A 17,583-nucleotide genomic window follows, 5' to 3' on the forward strand; every position below is an offset into this window, starting at 1 on the left:
GAAATACTGCGCGCTAAGGAATGGAGATTAAGTGTAGCCAGGTAACGGATCTTGACCAATTCCACCTCCTAAAGGGATTAGGTTGGACATGGTTTCACTGTTCCTACGATTGAAAGCTCTTTTTTCACTCTCACCAATCTCTGACGATGGACGCCTCAAGAGTTCCCTTGTCTCAAATCTCTTCTCAAATAGTCTTTTTTGACTCGTTTTTAACCAATCAGAATTTTGTGAACAATCTTCCCGACAAAATTTGACCAGCAAATATTTTATTAAAAGCAACATTAATTATTCTAATGCATTTTTTTTCACAAGTTAACATTCAAAGTTCATTAGTTCATTATATATCTTCTCCAATGCCTGCATTAGTTTCTGTTGGTAATAGGTGCTACTGTTGACTAGCGTATAGACTGTCACACTTTTGGTCTATTTCGTCACTGAAGTCATTGCATGGCATTGCACGACAGCAGTCTGCTCTGAAGTTGCACATAAGAGACCCGTCTATACATGTTCCATCCTCACACCTACAAAAACAACAAGTACATCAGTAGACGAAACTTAAAAAAGCATCAACACGTTCATGTGTTCAAGATATGCAGATCGACGTTTAATTTCGCCATAACCCACTAAACAAATTTTTAAGATTAAATGTTGGAATTAAGTCAGCTGTACGTCAGGTCTGCATGGGAATTTCACGGTGAAATTTTATGAACTTTTCAAACTGTTCTTTCCAAAGACAGCTTTTGATCGCCATTAGCTTAAGAGGCGTTTTTGCATTCAGTTTCCAGTTTTTTACAATATTCTTATGGTGATAAATTTTGTATTCTGTATAAATTTTGCATATTTTGATTAAATCTCGTTAAAACTGAAAAAGTACAGGCGGGAATCTCATTTCCTAAACTGTGTAACCCTTTTTCTTGTGTTTTAAACGTACTGAATGAGAGGTAGAGTGAAAACTAGTCATTACGGATTAAATTTTTGAAATACAACCTATTTATGACATTTATTGAAAGCTCTTCTAAAATCCCCACTTAAAATTACTTTTCGCTTGTAGTAGTTTTGTCAAGTAATTTCGATCCTTGCATTTACATTGGATGGGGGGAGGGAGGTAGGGGGGGGGGGGGGGTATTTTGCAGAAACCAACAACGTCCCATACCAAGATCTGATCTTAATCCAGCTTTGATAACCAACACTCCCTGTTTGTTTACCTGTGTTGTCCCTGTGTACACATGGTGTATTGTGGCTGCTGATGTGCTGGACAGGAGAGTTCATCCTCCCCTCGTGAACACTCTCGCACACTGTTACATCTGCTCCTCCTGGGCATACACTCCCCATCCCAACAGCGGAAGTCACACTCCACTACTCCCTCGTTGGGGGGAGGTTGGGGCAGGGGGAACATGGACCCGTCGTCGCACTATTATAAAAAAAGTGCTCAATCTCGACACAAAAGGTGACCGCGCTCGACCGCGCTTTAGTCGTGCTAGACCACTGGATCAATAATTGCACCCCCCCCCCCACTAGAATTATGAGTCTTTTCATGTCTTTTCATACAAGTTGAGGTCCCTACTTCCCGTGACCATGAAATTCTTCACCATTTTTGAGCAGAGTCTGCTTTTATTTGTCCAAAAGCAAGATTGCAGCTAAAACGTGCCAATTCGTAAGTTTTCAATTTACGCTAGTGAATAATGACATGGATTATTTTTGTCTTAATCGCTGCAATCCCAAATGAGAAAAATTAAGCTGAAAAATTTTCCGAGACTGACTTAAAAGCGAGAAACACATTCACTGTTTGGAAAATTGCGGTTTATTGAGTTTGTATCTGTTATTGTACTGCGCCAAGATTTAAAACTTGGACTGTTTTCCTACGTTGAGTTCGTCGTCTCCCCCGGGACAGTCTGGCCACTGGTCGCACTGGTAGCTGCCTGGCACACACTGTCCGTCCTGCTGGCACTGGTACTCACTCAGCCCACACCTGTTCCCACCACTTCCACTACCACCACACTGCTGTTCGTCACTCCTGTCTGCACAGTCGGGGAAGCCATTGCACAGCTTGAGAATGCAACAAGAATGAAGTTCACTAGAGATATTTAATTCAGCATGGCGGCAATCCCACACTCAAATTGGACTTCGAATTCAACCAATTCTTATCTCACAAAGAATAAATCGAGAAACGTCTACCCAGGTATAGGTACAGAATTATGAAAAGACCATACTCTACTCATTTGAGCTATGAAAAGATCTTAGCTGGACTTTAGACATTCTGGACTTAGCTCGACTCACATTCTCAAAAAACTTTAGCTGGAACCATAATTTTACAAAAGACTTTGGCTCGATCCAAAATTTGGGCTGGACTTACGCTCGACACAATGTTTGCAAACAAAGTCGAGTAAAAAGTCTTTTCATAAGTCTGATTTTTGCATTAAAATTTTACGTGCTATATTGCTTATAGCGTAGTCAGCATGTATATTCCTTCATCTTTTACGGTTCAGAAGAACCACAGATAGACTTCCACCGAATGGTTGTACAAAAATTGCTGCAATATCTTAGGAGTTGACAAAATTTTCGTCTTTTGGCTGATTTCCGACTGTTTTTTAGTTGAACTGCTCTGGTGTATAGCTATTTAGTCTTGCTCTGGTTCTGCTTCTGTATGTACTGATGAAAAATAAACTTTTCGAATTCTGAAAAAATAGACTTCTGAAAAGACTAATGTTGCACCCATGAAAAGACTTTAGCTGGACTTCCTTCGTTAAGAAGACATAAGTTCGACCCATGAAAAGATATTGGGTCGACTTTAACTAGGAAGCTGGACAGTGTAACGATGGTCAATATTGCCCCCGCTACTAGACTTTTATAAGTCTTTTCATAAGTCGAGGCCTAGACCTAGGTAGTTTTCGTATTCTTGTTCAAGGTGAGTTCATGCTCTTTTTACTGCTAAAATCAATACAATTAGGTTCGCAGTGATTATCATTGTTTATTCGAGTTTGACCAAAGCAAATCACAAATTCCTGTAATCAAATCTTTGCTCGCAGTTCTCGATGTTCATGCCGTTCAAGTTCCCAGTTACTATAAACCTGATACTTGATCAGTTACTATTGATCTCCTCCCCCTTTGAATGAGACTAATATTTGTTTACTTTCATTACCATTGCAGACGTCTCCCGGTACCAAATGTTGCGATAAATTTACTCAATTTTGTAACCACATTTCACTTTTTCTACTTTATTACTTATACGTGTAAAACGAATTTCCAAAACTTAAGGATGAAAAGTTGGTGCTCTATATGGAACTTCCAGTCAGTGTTCTTCACTTTTAAACTCGAAGCTGAAAAGTTGATTCGACTTTCCGCAAAATACATGCCGAAGCCCAATCCACAAAAACTGCCGTAATTAGATTTAAATTCATTTGGGAACGCATATTGCGTTTTCAAGGACTGGAAGAAATTATCACTTTTAAAAGGCACTGAATTTGTTTTGACTGAATTGCCTCGAAACATTGATTTACAAATAAAATTGCAGAAAAAGAAGCAATATTCACAAAAAATGAAGGCTTCAGATAAGTCAGACAGACGAGAGAACAAACACACGGACCATAAATTGTGCGGGAGACTAATTGCAGTATAATCGCGAGTTTTAATCAATTTTGAGAAGTGTCTTAGTCCTATGTGCCGCCTGTTTAGGAAATGTTTGTGCAAAAGTTTAGTGCACTTATCCTGGATTTGAAAGTCATTTCGGAAAGTAGGTAATTGTGGAAAACACGTCCATTATGGTACTTGAATCAGTGTACTAGAGTCCTAAATATAGTATTTCATACTCTTTGCGAAAAATACTTTAAAAATTTGGTGGGCTTATCTAAATTATCCAAATTCGATTCACTTCAAAAAGGGTTAAAAATTTTGTGGAATGCCCTTACCGCTGAATCTAACTCTTAATCACATTTCTTTCCATTCTTTCCATTATTTTCCATTTAAGCTACTTACTTTCCGTGTTGACACTTGATTTAGGCGCTTTTCACATTGGGCGTCAGAAGACGACGGGAAGTTCAAGCCACATTTTTGAACTAGTTTTTTGTTTTGTCGAAGCTTGTAATATTTAGGTGTTATTGATATGAATTTTGAACCATGTTCTCTGCTTTGGATAACTATTTCAGCTGCTGAATTTGCATATGATTATGTGACCAGGTTCTTTTGTGTTTGTATGTGGCAATATCCTCTCTGGGTAGGGGGTCGACTTTTCAAATTTTTCAAGTTTTTCGAAAACCTTTTTTAGATTACCACCAATTCTTTGGTTTCCACGCACCATTTTTCCTTGATTTTCTTGTTTTAATTTATGCATTATTTATGCATTATTATTTATGCATTACAATTGCATACCAATAATGAGCGACAATGTCGATAGGAGAACATACCTTGTTAGTGTTGACACACGTGGTGCCCTGGTCACAACTGTGTCTGGGAGGATTGCATGTGTTTTGGTGTGAGTTTGAGTTGTAGCAACTCTCTTCATCTCTCCCGTTAGAACACTCCAACATTCCATTGCACACTGCTGTTTGGAACACACATTGCCACCTACACAAAACATAAAAATCACGAGTTACAGTCAACATTAGGTACCTCCAGGGGATGCATGATAAGGGGGGGGGGGGGGGCTCTTCCTACGTTGAAAAATCGGAGCTCAAAAAAATTTGAAAAATTGGATCTTGACTGATCGTGCTAATCATTTCTTTGTATGGTCACATTCGCAGCTTCTGATTTCACTACGGCGAATCCATAAGGATTGAACTCTAAATAGCCATGCTTTTTTGAAGGGGGCACGGCCAAGTTGCCAACTCACAGTCATGGTGTGCTGGTCCTATCTATATATTTATCTATCTACTTATTCAATTATTTGTTCATAATTCAAAAATGATCTTTTTCTGTTTATTCGTTTGTTACCTTCACTACCTGCATGATGTATTTTATATTTCATTTCAGGAATTAACGAGTCTTTTTTCCTCACTTGGTGAATTTTCCTCACGATCAATCACACAGTAATTGAAGTAATATTAAAAAAAGTTTGATAGTTATGATTGTTGACCTGCTGCATCTGAACTCGTAACTCTGGCACTGTCTCGTTTGAGCGTAAGGAGGCACGGCCAAGTTGCCCACACACAGTCTCGAACTCTCGTCCTCTCCCAGCAAACAGTCCTATCACATTAAATCAAATTAATTCAACATCAAATTAATTCCACATCAAATTAATTCCACATCAAATTAATTCCACATCAAATTAATTCCACATCAAATTAATTCAACATCAAATGAATTCAACATCAAATTAATTCAACATCAAATTAATTCCACATCAAATTAATTCAACATCAAATTAATTCAACATCAAATTAATTCCACATCAAATTACATCAACATCAAATTAATTCCACATCAAATTAATGAGAGTTCAAGCTTGCTACATTGTCTTAACTCTAAATTTGGGACAGAATGCACAAACAAACAATCTGTCGCTGTAAATTTCGGTCATTATTGATACTTTATCCTAGTTTTGGACCTAGATCATTCTCGTGTTCTCAGGTATAGAGGATTATTAATAGCTATTTCAGGCTAAATTTGGGAGTCAATCAGTGATAGTTGTTGAGACCTGTACTGATCAATTATGAACTTTATTTGCGCTTTTGTGATGCGTGATATGAAATATCCCCCCGGATGTTTTTTTGGTACTACTATATAATGGGCGGTTATATTGTACGTATGATTAATGTACTTAGCATGTGCTCCTAATAACAGTTGAATAATTTGTAATTCCTCGCATAATTTAGATAATGTTGTACCTCGTATCCGTCGCATCTTCTAGAGAGTGGAATGCACTTGAGTTCACTCTCACAGCCATATTCCTCTGGAAGACACTTGAAATCCACCTGTCCACCTGGGTTGCTTCCACCACACCCTGTCTCATCCGACCCATCCAGACAGTCCTTGGCACCATTGCACCTGCAACACCACCAAATTTTTGTTACCAATTTTTAGAGTTGGATCTTTGTATATTAACATGCATTCATTAACAACTAAATAAAGGTTTATTACACTGTATTCCAACAGTATTGGCCACTGCAATCGTCTGCTGGTATCGAATTTATTAAGTTGCCAGAATCTCATATGGCTGGTTTCCACTTTGGTGTTTTTAATACATCGTAATTGAACTATACGTACTTACAATTAATAGTTTAAATTGGTCTTAAGTCTCAGTCTCTGTCTTCTAAAGTTTTCCACTTTATTCCAGTATTCCAGTACTGGTAGACTCTGGGAGTGTCATTCGCAGTACTTACAACTATTTTTCCCGAAAACTTTTTTGTTTCCATAAAGCTTGTAAAAATAAATAAACAATGCCAACCATTCGTTTGTTATCCGATTGAAAATATCATAGCAAGCTTCGCAGCTTTGCATTTCTGGTTTTAGTCCGCTATGAGAAAATTTCTACAGCCTGTTGTACATATCCTATTCTATTTTTTGGTCAGTCCAATTCTGTTAAATTTTGTTCATGTTTAACTCAGTGAGTGAAAGTAATGTGTATATGGGCTTACAGGGCCAGGGGAGGGGTGACACAATTGAGTTTTAGAAATTATGTGTCTCCCCTCCCCTGGCCCTGTAAGCCCATATACACATTACTAGTGAAAGGTTTTCCTTATGACTGCTGAACAAAGAATGAGATCACATTGTGTTCACTCCACCCACCTCTTAGTAGCCTGAATACACTGTCGTCCATTATAGCACGCCCACTCATTCTGGTAACAGTTTCCTGGCGAGGGAGGTTGAGGCTGAGGGTTGACTCCTCCACCACCTCCAGATGGACAGTTGAACTCATCCGATCCATCCGGACACTCTGGCACTCCATTGCAGTAAGCACCCGGGGCAGCACACGCTCCATTGAGACACTCGAATTCCAGAAGGGTGCAGCTGAACACAAACGACTGATATTTTTTTGGTTTTACTTTCTGGTTAATATTTATAAATCATAACTTGGTTTCCTGAATGTACTAATAAGTTAGCATGTGTTATAATGCACAGGTGGTAGCTAATTAAGTGGGGGCCATACTCTGTGTCTGATCAAAACTTAGACATCAAATCTGATCAAGTTTCATTGAATTTGGTCACGTCAGCGGGTTAACTACGGACAAATTCAACGGATAAGCTTCTTGATTCAAATAGAACTCGAGGCTTGTTCTATGAAAGCAAAAAACTTCTAATCCATTGGTTTACTTTCTCAGAGTCACAGCAGGCTGTAATACTTTCCGAAGGTAACTTGAATTTTGTCAACAAAAACACTTTTCGATTTGAATACAACGACTGAAATGTCCGAGAACAACATACGTACCCGCAATTAGCCTCGTCACTTCCGTCTCCGCATTGACTGATTCCATCACAGAGTGTAGCCATGGGAACACACCCCCCATTGGCACAGGTGAACTCCACCCCCTGCACACACCCACACCCTGACTCATCGGACCCGTCCTCGCAGTCGGCAACTCCATTGCATCGAAGATATTTCCCTAAAAACCGCCACCTTTTCAACGATCAGGCTAGCAGCTTAAAATTGTACTGATAGAGCTCAATGATCGAATGATCGAATGGTAGTCTTCGAAAGCCTGTGAACTTCTGCCACCAAACTAGCACGCATTCTCAAAGCGTTCTTTAAAGGCACCAGTTTTTGATTTATATTTTTCTAACTGCATGCCTATAAGTTTTCATTATTCTTTAGGCGTCATGTAATCAAGTTTTTAATTCTAAGATTAGTGAAATCAGACAACGCTGACCCAGATGCAGACTTGCGGATGAAACAAAGTTCCTGGGTGAAACTAAGCTTGAAAGATCTGGGCAAAACATAAACTAGGCATTTTTGCACTGAGACGTTATCGGGGCGAGAGAGGAACATGTTGAAATGATCGAAACTTGAAGTTGGCCACAAACTTGAAGCCGATTTGAAGTTGTGCACATTTGATTTTTAGTATTCAATACTGGTCTTCGCGTTCGCGTGAGACTAAAATATTTTTCTCGAGCTAGTTGTGGATGCTTTGACTAATGGATCTCATGTTGTACGCACCAACATCCGCATGGACTCAACACGGCCCTGCAATCAGTTACGAACTACCTGTGAACTTCCGATAACTATGCCATAGCTTGTTCAGGCAATGGTCCAAGAGCCAAATTACATTGCATTGTCGTATCGGACATAGTAGTATAAACAGTAGTTCAGGCTTTAGGGTTTTTCCAGGTGTGCCTCGAGGCACCCTTGTTTTCGTTTCCAACTTCTATTTGATTCTCTTTGGTGCGTTGCACGGCTCAAATTTACAGCATACTTCACTTGCATTTGTTGTTCAGTCCTATTTTGTATGAAAGAAATTCCAGTAGATTTATAAAATTCCAGTACATGTCCCGTCATCGCAGTAACAACAATAAGCCTTTAACACCTTCGCAGCTTATTGCAGTGCTTGCAGAGTATCAGGAGCGCATAGGAGCTATAGTGTATTGCCCCAGAGAGGGAATTCTTGACATTTACTATCAGCTCAAGCTTAGTACTTTAGTTACCGTCAATATAGTGAAAGACTGTGTCTAGACAGAAGGAGCCCAGTGTAAAGCGTTAAATCAGAAGCCGGCGCTTGACCTGAAAACCCACTAGTGTTGTTAGCACACAACCTGTGGTCTTCGATAGCACTAATGACCCAAAAAACTTTCAAAGCGCCGTCCTAAAACGCTTTGCACCCGTCATGCGTTCGAGGAGGCGGAACTCGTCCAAGCCATTGATATCCTAAATGATACTTAGTCTTCTGTTGTTGGGGTATACCCGCTGACTGGTGGTGTGAATTAGTTTACTCACGAGTTTCGGGTTATTTTGTGGTTGGTTGTCTCCAATAGCGCTTCAAGATATTTCGCTCCCCTGAAAATTTTTTTGAGTTAATCACTACCGTTTGTTTTCCGCAGGTTATCTGGCTCGTTTTTTTGCTTCCGTCTTTTTGTTTTCGTTTCGCCGTGTTTTTTTTCTGTTCACAGTTTATCTGTTGTATTATGTAATATGTCGTTTTTAATGTAAAATTTTTCTGCTAGTATGCTGGTTGGTTGTTTAGTCTCGTTGCTTGCTAGGGCCCAACTCGAGTTCGTTCTAGAGGTATGGCTGGTTCATTTAATGGCGTTCACCACACTAGTTGGCTAGCAATTCGTTGTATCTTGGTTAATTTTGGTAGTATGTGCTTTTGTTTTCTGGGTATTGTGGCTTGCTAGAGTGTAATTTGTTTTCTAGATTTACGGCTAGTAAATTTTCTGACCTTTTCGACTTTTTGTTATACTATTTCGTTGCCGTAAATTGTTTTGATAACGGTAGATAAAGCCCGTAATGACTTGTGCTAATTTGCTTGGCAGTAGTTTCTCTTTTTGGGGTGTGACAAGTTTGTTCTGGAGTTAGGAATAGTTTCTTTGGGTGTTTGTCGCTGTGGTCTGCTAGCATTGCTCTCCTCACCTCTTCGCTCGAGGCTCACCATCTCCCGCAAGTACTATCCCTGCTTTCCTTTGTCGCGCACTACCCATCAAACGTTTCCGTTCCGTCCAGATGGTTCCTGGTCTTATCGTGTGTAGTTCACCCGACGTTTCGGTCCCACTCAGTGCCGTTTTGCCGCTTTGTCGCACGCCCATCGCCCGACGTTTCCGACCCGCACGTACCGTACAGTTCTCATGCTGTCACGCGCTGTTTATCCGACGTTCCCGCTCGTCCGTCCGGTTTCCGGTTGCGCCGTGCGTTTCTCGTTTGGCGTCTCTTCGTCCTTGCCGTCTCCCGTTCTTTCCCGTGTTGCTTTTTGTGCTCACCGCTTATTCATTCGCCGGGTACTACTGTACTCAAAAATCTCTGCTCTTTGGCAATTCGCTAGGCAAACCGTCATATTAGGGTTCGAGTTAACCCGTTTGTGTTTTGAGTATGCTCCCTTCTATTGATGAATTAAACTTCTGTTTCCTGTGTTGATATGGCAACATTGCAGGACAAATTCACCAAAGTTTATACACTGCTAGGGCAAAAATAGAGGCTGAAGTTAATAACTTTTATAATGCAATTAACAGAGCTATGGATAAGCAAGACAGGAAACTTGATATCGAACGTCTATTCAGGATCACTATTGTGAAATGCAAAGATGCTTTTACTATAGTTGATGAGAATGAAAGATCCAGATGCTGCTTGTAAGAACCTTGACAAATGGTTACCGGCTAACTAAGAAAACTGACGAGTTCATTGCTGCTTCTCGAGGGTACATCAATTCAGTCCAAGACAGACAGCAGAGTAATATACCTCTCACCATTCAATATCAAGTTCACACATGACTTCCTCAAAAAGATCAAGTCAGCGTCTACAAGACTTAGAAATAAGACTTAAAAGGGAGGAACTTGAAACATGAGGCAGAGCTGCGCATTGCTAGACAACGTCATGAAATTGAAACAAACGCAATTTCAACAATTGGAAATACAGCAGCTTGAGGAACATCGCCAGCAAGTAGCTAATGCAGCCCTTAAGGAAATTGAGTTGATGACAACATCAGACGGGTCTAGTACAGTCAAAACAAGAGAGCTCTTTAATGAAGGAAGGTCAGTCAAGAGCAAGAAATTTCAAGATTGCTTCAATTCTACACCGACCCAGACTGCATTTTTCTGGTTCCATCGCCAAATCCAGCCAAGCAGTTGTCCCGTATTCCTGAATTCAAGCTCTAAACTCACACTAATCTCAATACACATGATCAAGTTCAGGCTAACATAAACCTCCCTGTTCCTGAGCCGCACGAACCAAGTAGTAGAACCAATGTAACCAATAATGCATATACTGCAATCATGCAAGAGCAGCAACAGCCTGAAATTGCGCATCCATCACCACCAATAAACTTTGATATGCAAACAACTAACGCCCCAAACACAGCCCGACAACTGTCTCAAGCAACAATGCACTTTGATGGTTTACAGATTAATTCTCTCGCAGGTTGAGCATGCTGGGACAGTTGAATTTAGTCAGCTCTTTGCTTTCACCAGCTTGAATGCACTCGCTAATGCTCCGATAGCACCTATCCGCCACAAGCGCACAAATAAACCTGCCCTCCCATCCCGTTTTAACTCCGTATCAGCGCAATTCCCGTTAATTCCGCCAGCATTTTGGTTTGCTCGTTGCCGCTACAAGCATTCCCACTACACACCAATAACCCCGTGGCGAATAATGTCAATCCGTTACCTCTTTTTCCGCCTGCACAATTCATTTCCTCCGCAAATGTTTTTGTACCACAGTTAATTCATCCACCGCCCCCACAAAAGAGATACCAGTCAAATTTTTGTCCCCATAAACCACTCAGCGCCTGCTCTTTCTGGCAGCAGTCTTTTCTAACGCAGTACCACTTGTAGGAACATCTGTTAATTTTAAACACCTGTACAACTGGCCCCGTTACGTAGCCCTTAACCTCTCCTCTTATTGCTCCGCTCCTCTTTTCATGTGAAAACAACAACAAGGTCACAAACTCTTAACAGCAGACTTCATGCAACCGAAACCAGTAAGTTCTTCCACAGGTACCACCCCCACGTTTGTTACTCCGATCATTCCAAAGTATGGAGCTATCGTTCCGAACCCTTAGTGTTGGGGTGGCCACCGCATCCCTCACCTTCAGCTCTTGACGGATTTGAGAAAACATTTGTTAGAAGAACGATCCATTACCCAAGTGGAAGATGTCACAGTACAATGGTGATCCCCTGCAGTGGCATGGATGGTTCTGACAACTTAAAAGCGCCATAGACTCAGTCCTTGACTGATGATGTCAAATAATCGTACTTAAAAACTAACTGGAGAAACTAAAGCCGCCCTCGCTGAGTTCGCATAGTGTGTTGTAATGCATAAGCACGCACTTAAGACGTTCGAAAGTAAAATTGTCCAATCCCAGGCAGTAGTCAGTTCACACTTAGACCCACTCAGCTCTTTTCCACCACTAAAGATGCACAATAGTGATATCAAACTATAATGCCTTGCTCTGAAACGGCAGTGCAAAAATTGGCAACCATTGTGAAAGAGACTTGGTCACTTTCTACGGTCCAAATGCATTGGATAAAACCGACACTCAATGACTGGTTGAGGCAAAAAGCCGAGACTTAAGGAAACAATCAAAGGCAAAAACTGCGCACTCAGAGACAAACCTCAACATCGGCAATGCCTCCAACCCCTCGCTACAATGTGTGTAAAAGTAACCATTGCATCTGAGTGTCGAGTATTTAATGAAGAGTCTCCCACTCAGTGAGCAAAGGTAGTGGCGGAAGCAAAACTGTGCTATTTGAGAGAAAATCATATGTTTAGGCTATTGCCAAATCCTATGAAATGCAGGAAGGATGGATGCAACAGCTCCCACAAAACAATTCTCCAGGGAGCTGAGAGGGTTTAACCATCAAAGTCCCCTTCAACCAACAATAATTAATCTAACGCTGGCGCAAGTCAACTTAAACCTTCTAATGTCGATACCACGGCTTTGAATTAAAATTGAAGAGCTCTTCTGGTAAAGATACCACGTCTTTAGGTTTGTGCGATACCACTTGCAGTTACTCTTGCGTGTCCAATAATCTTGCAAGTAGTCTTGTTTGCACTGTACAGCATTGAAACTAAAGTCAAGGGTATAAATACCGAGGTTGTAGACAAAATAGTTGGACTAACACCACGCGACAACCAAGCATTTAAAACATTCAAAGTCTGTTTACGTGTAAGAAAATTTGAACGTAGGCGCCAATGTGATCAACTTTAAAGCTTTTCAAGAAACATACCAGCACCTAGCATTTTTAGACCCAGTTACGTTGCTATGAAAACTTCGAGATGATACTTGAACAGGATGTGTATCATGCCATCCACCCGTTAGAGTATTTCGCTGCCGACGAGATGTGCCGGCCTTTCGCTGTTCGCTTGCCCACAGGTTGGTTCTAAGTCGCCCTCAACCGTCCTCTTTAGGTTTAGTCTCGACTTGTTTTAAAGCAAATATGGAGCAGGAATTTGATTTCGCTATTCAGGTAAAATAGGAAATTTTGTCTTTGTTTCTATTGAAGATGAGCTGCCGAGTGCTATTGCCAATTTTGAGGGACAAGTTGTATGTTTGCTAACATGTTCACCAAGGTCTGCAGCTAATTATGAAGCAGAACTTCATAAATTCAGCTTTGTATTCTCATGGAATACGATGCAAAGCGTAGCCCTGAATTCTTTGTAGCCATAAAACCTGGCAGGCAAGATACAGCTTTTATCTGCTTGAATAGAAAAACAGAAACAAACAGTATGTGGTTCCGTAGATGGGAAAGGTGTGCAGTTCGCTGTGTTCATACGTTGTCAAAAAGCAACTGTTTCCGCTTGAATCCGGACAAAACAAATTTCAGTGTCCTGATCATAATTTTTTCCTGTCTGTAGACTTCCAAGGAAGGTAGACATCAAAGGAAAGGAAGTGGCAACAACGCAAGTTGAACTGGAGATGTCCGGAGAAAAACTGTCCATTCTCCTTGTGCCAGAACCATCTGAGCAGTTGCGGACAACTGACAACGATTTCTGTTACCAGCTGCACAAAAATCTGAATAAAAACTGAAAACTAGAGGATAGTCCTGACGGTGATTCAGATGATTTAGAGGATTCCAATGACATGCAGTGTGAAAATTCAATTGCAAATGAATTTCTGTTTGAGCCACCAATGCCTACGACCGATATTTTATCAAGCCATGCTGATACAAATTTCGGGGTTATGGCATCTCCAGTTGAGGTGTCAAATCTTTCAGACAATATAAAGTCATTCCGATTCAAGCACATTTAAACAGCTTTCTGTTCGGTCTGAACAGACCCAGAAATCCTGTCAAACCGTTTCAAACATTTCCTCCAGACGCTTACATCAAAATTTCCAAAGTGCTCTGTCTCTTTATTACAATCAAAAGCTTTGCTTTTTCCCACTATTTTTATCAGATGTAAGACGGTTTTTTCCCTGGTGCACTGCCAAACTTCTTGCACACTCTCACCGCAAATTGTATCCAATTGGGATTGATGATTTAATTCAACATTTTGTTGTTACTCGCATTACAGGCATTTCTTTGCTGACATCAACAATTCCTTACATTCAGTACGCAGTGGACTGACTGATAGACTGTTCACTTGTGAGGCAGCATTCAATCCTTTTTTCGGAAAGGCGTTCAGTCGTTGGAGTTGCGGGGTAGAGAGTCATCCATGTTCTATAGGAGTGTAATTGTTCAATTAAAGGATTCAGAGCGATGTGTAAAGGAGCTTTCAGCAGCAGTTGCAACAGAGCCACCAACGCCTTTTTTACTCTTAACTTGTAATCAGAAGTGTTTCCCAGGTATGAGTTCGTTAAAATCGCAGTTAAATAACAAGTATGAGGGTTGCACCTATGAGGTACGCAGAGCATCGGTTGATAGCGTGATGACAACAGCAGTTCGTTCGAGCATGGAGCAACTGCGTTGGGTTCATGGATCATCTAAAAAGTAAGCTCAATCTAGGAAAAGTAGTCAAGTGGTCAAAATTTGGGTCAGGGCTGAATTCTAAACAACCGTTGGGAACTTGCCACATTGCCACATACTACTGTGGTCTGAGATAACAGAAACTGATTTAGAGGATATTATCCAATGCGCGCATAAACATACGTTATGCCCTAATAGTGTAATGAAATCATAAGTGAGGTTGATTAAAGATCAAGGGCATCTTGACGAGCTAGGGCATCAAGGTCATCACACGCACAGATGTGAGATGTCAAACTATCACTGTCTGAATTAAGGACGGAACGAGGACAGGAATACCACCGTACCCTGTCAACAACTGTCATTGGAAACTGCCAATCCAAGTTATCAATCCAAGGTAATTCACCAGCGTGAATTACCTTTTTAGTGAAGACAAAAAATGTGATCGCAAAGTAGAGAAAGATGAGTGCTCACTGCTTGCAATAATGTGGCGTTCATTGATATGTAAGCTGCCTTATGTATCATAAATTTTTTGTTTTTCCATGTACAAAATGTGCCTAGAGAAGAACGGTTTGTGGCCTCAAAGGGAAAATAACGCAGTCTTTCAAAAAGCTGTCCATTTGAGACGGCAACTTTTTCCACAGTACAGTTTGCATTCATTAATAGAATCACAAAATGCTATCATTGAAAACTCTGTACATAATCAAGAATTTTGTACAAAGTTACTGTGTTTGGACTTCGGTCAGAGTTATTATGCGCAGACTATCGAAATGTATTTCCGATGTTTCTCAATTGAGTCCAACTGCACTGCACCGCTATTAGGTCAGATATTGACCTCACTGAACAAACACGCACAGCACATGTTACAGAATGCGACCCTGAGTTCGATTACAATTGCTCTCGAACAGGTGGCATGGAGTTGATTAAAATGCTTATGTCTACAAATAGAATGTACCCTGCACGCACAGAATCTGTAAAGCTAAAACTTTGCAGACATTTACAAACATAGCCGGTAGATTGCCAGAAAATAGCCGCAATAGCTTCGTAAAATCAAATGTGACCAAAAGTTTAATCACGCGAATGAACAAAAAACTCGCTCCACTAAGAGCGAAAAATGACGTCACTCGCGCAATTCAGTTGAAATTGCATGAACGAATAAGCAAAAAGCAGATTTGAAGTTGTTGTGACGTCGTATGGTCTAAAAAATCGCGACGACGAAATTTAAAAAACCTAGAGAAGGCCAATAATAGCCCCATCTATCGCTGTGCGGCTATTAATAAATACTTCACACTTCGTTCGGAAGCAAATAAAAAACACGTAGTACCCAAGACAGTAAATGTTCCCTTTCTGGGAGCGTACTTTCAAGACCTCACAGTCATGGTATCTGCACCTGAATAACAGTCTTGTCCCAGGTTCGGCTCTCATCGATATACTTTGAGCCCTTTAGGTCACTGACCTCTCGATCTCTCGATATGTTCTCTTAACCATGCTGCTCAATGCGGCTCTTTAACATGCTCTTCGGGAGGCCTCTTGATCATGGAAAAATTGTGCCCCTTTTAGAGCTCACGCCTTTAATATTTAGGATAGGATAGTATTCTGATTGGATTATACGAACTAGTTGAAACAATGCTGACATGCACGAAAATGAAGCCTTAAGATGTTGTCTGCAAACAATCCAAGAAAAGTTCACGGTTGCCGCTGTTTTTGAGAGAACATACGTATTCCAGCCGTATTTCGAAAAATGGATTCACGATTAGCTTCTGAACCATAAAAGGAACTTGCCGTAGAAATAAATGAACAATCTACAACACGATCGTCGTTGACATCCAATCAGTTGAACGTGAACCCAATGAATACTACCTCATGACAAGATATCAACTCAATATTTCAAAGCACACTTTTTGGCTACAGAAAAGCCTTAAGATCAAAGAAACAAGATGCCCATCTTGGAGCTTAATACCCATTGGCGTATGTCTGGCACACTAGGCTTAAGAGATTACTGGTTCGAATCCAGTACTCAGTACTACTGTAGTAACGCCTGCTTAAACTCGCCTCCTAACAGATTATGGAACGAGACCGTCTCTGAGCTCAAAAATGACAAATAGTTATAATTATGAGAGATGCAAAATTCAAGTGGGAGTGTTAGGTTGAGAGCGAACAACCTCAGTCAGCCTTGTGAAATGATTTGGGAGATCTTGAGTGCCAACTTTGTCAACGACTCATCACAATCACTTTGGGCCTCAATTAGTAATAAGTAAACTTTTGGCGTTAAGAACTAGAATCAGAAGTTTTTTGTTATAGGTAGGACGGCCTGCCAAAAGTCACCCAAAAAAAATCTGCCTTAATCGTAACCCCCAGATGTTTGAGTCGTATGCCTATTTATAATTTTTTGACAGTCAGGTAACCTTCCTTTGCTACATGCACATGGCTAGATTGAAATATGGCACAGACCTGGATTCTGAATCTTGCATTGCAGCTTTCCGTTATCTTGAAACCTGCAAAGGTTTTTAATCAGCTTCGTGTTCCTATTTGCAGGTAACGATCCTGACAGCATCTCTTTTGCTGCCTTGGTTTTTGTTTTCAAGCAACTGTACTTGGGCCATCTTCCATTTTGAGGGGGAAATGTAACATGTGAACACAGTTATGGGATAAACCGATTTCGTTTGTAGCTAAGCGTAATGACTGAAGCAATATCCGGACCAATTGGAAGCAAAAGGAAGTCCATGTTTTACGCTAGCTTAGAAATGGACGAAAAAAAATTGGTGTATCATTTCAAAGCTTGCTTCACAATAAAATCTATCCTTTTTTTATCAATTTACAAAGAGAAGTTCCGTGAATACGCGCATGCGCACAGGAAATTAGATTTTCTAATAGTCTTCCGTAAAAATCAAGTATTTTGAACTTAAATATTTGTTGTTTTTGTTTATTGATTGCTTTTATCTGAGCAGGACTCGTTACCATGCCAAAAGTGCCGCAACTCAGGTCACCGCTTCTGTCTGCCTTAACATCAATAATTTGTCTTACCTATACAGCCTCCGGTAGTACACTGGAACTGCTCTGGACCACAGAAGCAGAGCACCTCGTCAGACAGATCTCCACAGTCATCGA

General features: G+C 40.6%; 1 protein-coding gene across 1 annotated transcript; it reads right to left on the reverse strand.

The window, feature by feature from the left end:
• Window positions 1–249: 249 nt before the first annotated feature.
• LOC142355900 (uncharacterized) lies at window positions 250–17,577 on the reverse strand. Its single transcript, XM_075407919.1, has 9 exons — window positions 17,500–17,577; window positions 7,361–7,535; window positions 6,721–6,942; window positions 5,820–5,979; window positions 5,069–5,178; window positions 4,401–4,560; window positions 1,864–2,046; window positions 1,206–1,411; window positions 250–521 (listed from the first exon to the last, which is right to left on the reverse strand). The coding sequence occupies exons 2-9, from the start codon at window positions 7,420–7,422 to the stop codon at window positions 386–388; spliced, it is 1,239 nt and encodes a 412-aa protein (XP_075264034.1). The 5' UTR covers window positions 7,423–7,535; window positions 17,500–17,577; the 3' UTR covers window positions 250–385.
• Window positions 17,578–17,583: the final 6 nt, after the last annotated feature.

Source organism: Convolutriloba macropyga, unplaced genomic scaffold (assembly GCF_964194025.1).
Source record: "Convolutriloba macropyga unplaced genomic scaffold, txConMacr16.3 SCAFFOLD_1138, whole genome shotgun sequence".
Classification (NCBI taxonomy): Eukaryota; Metazoa; Xenacoelomorpha; order Acoela; family Convolutidae; genus Convolutriloba; species Convolutriloba macropyga.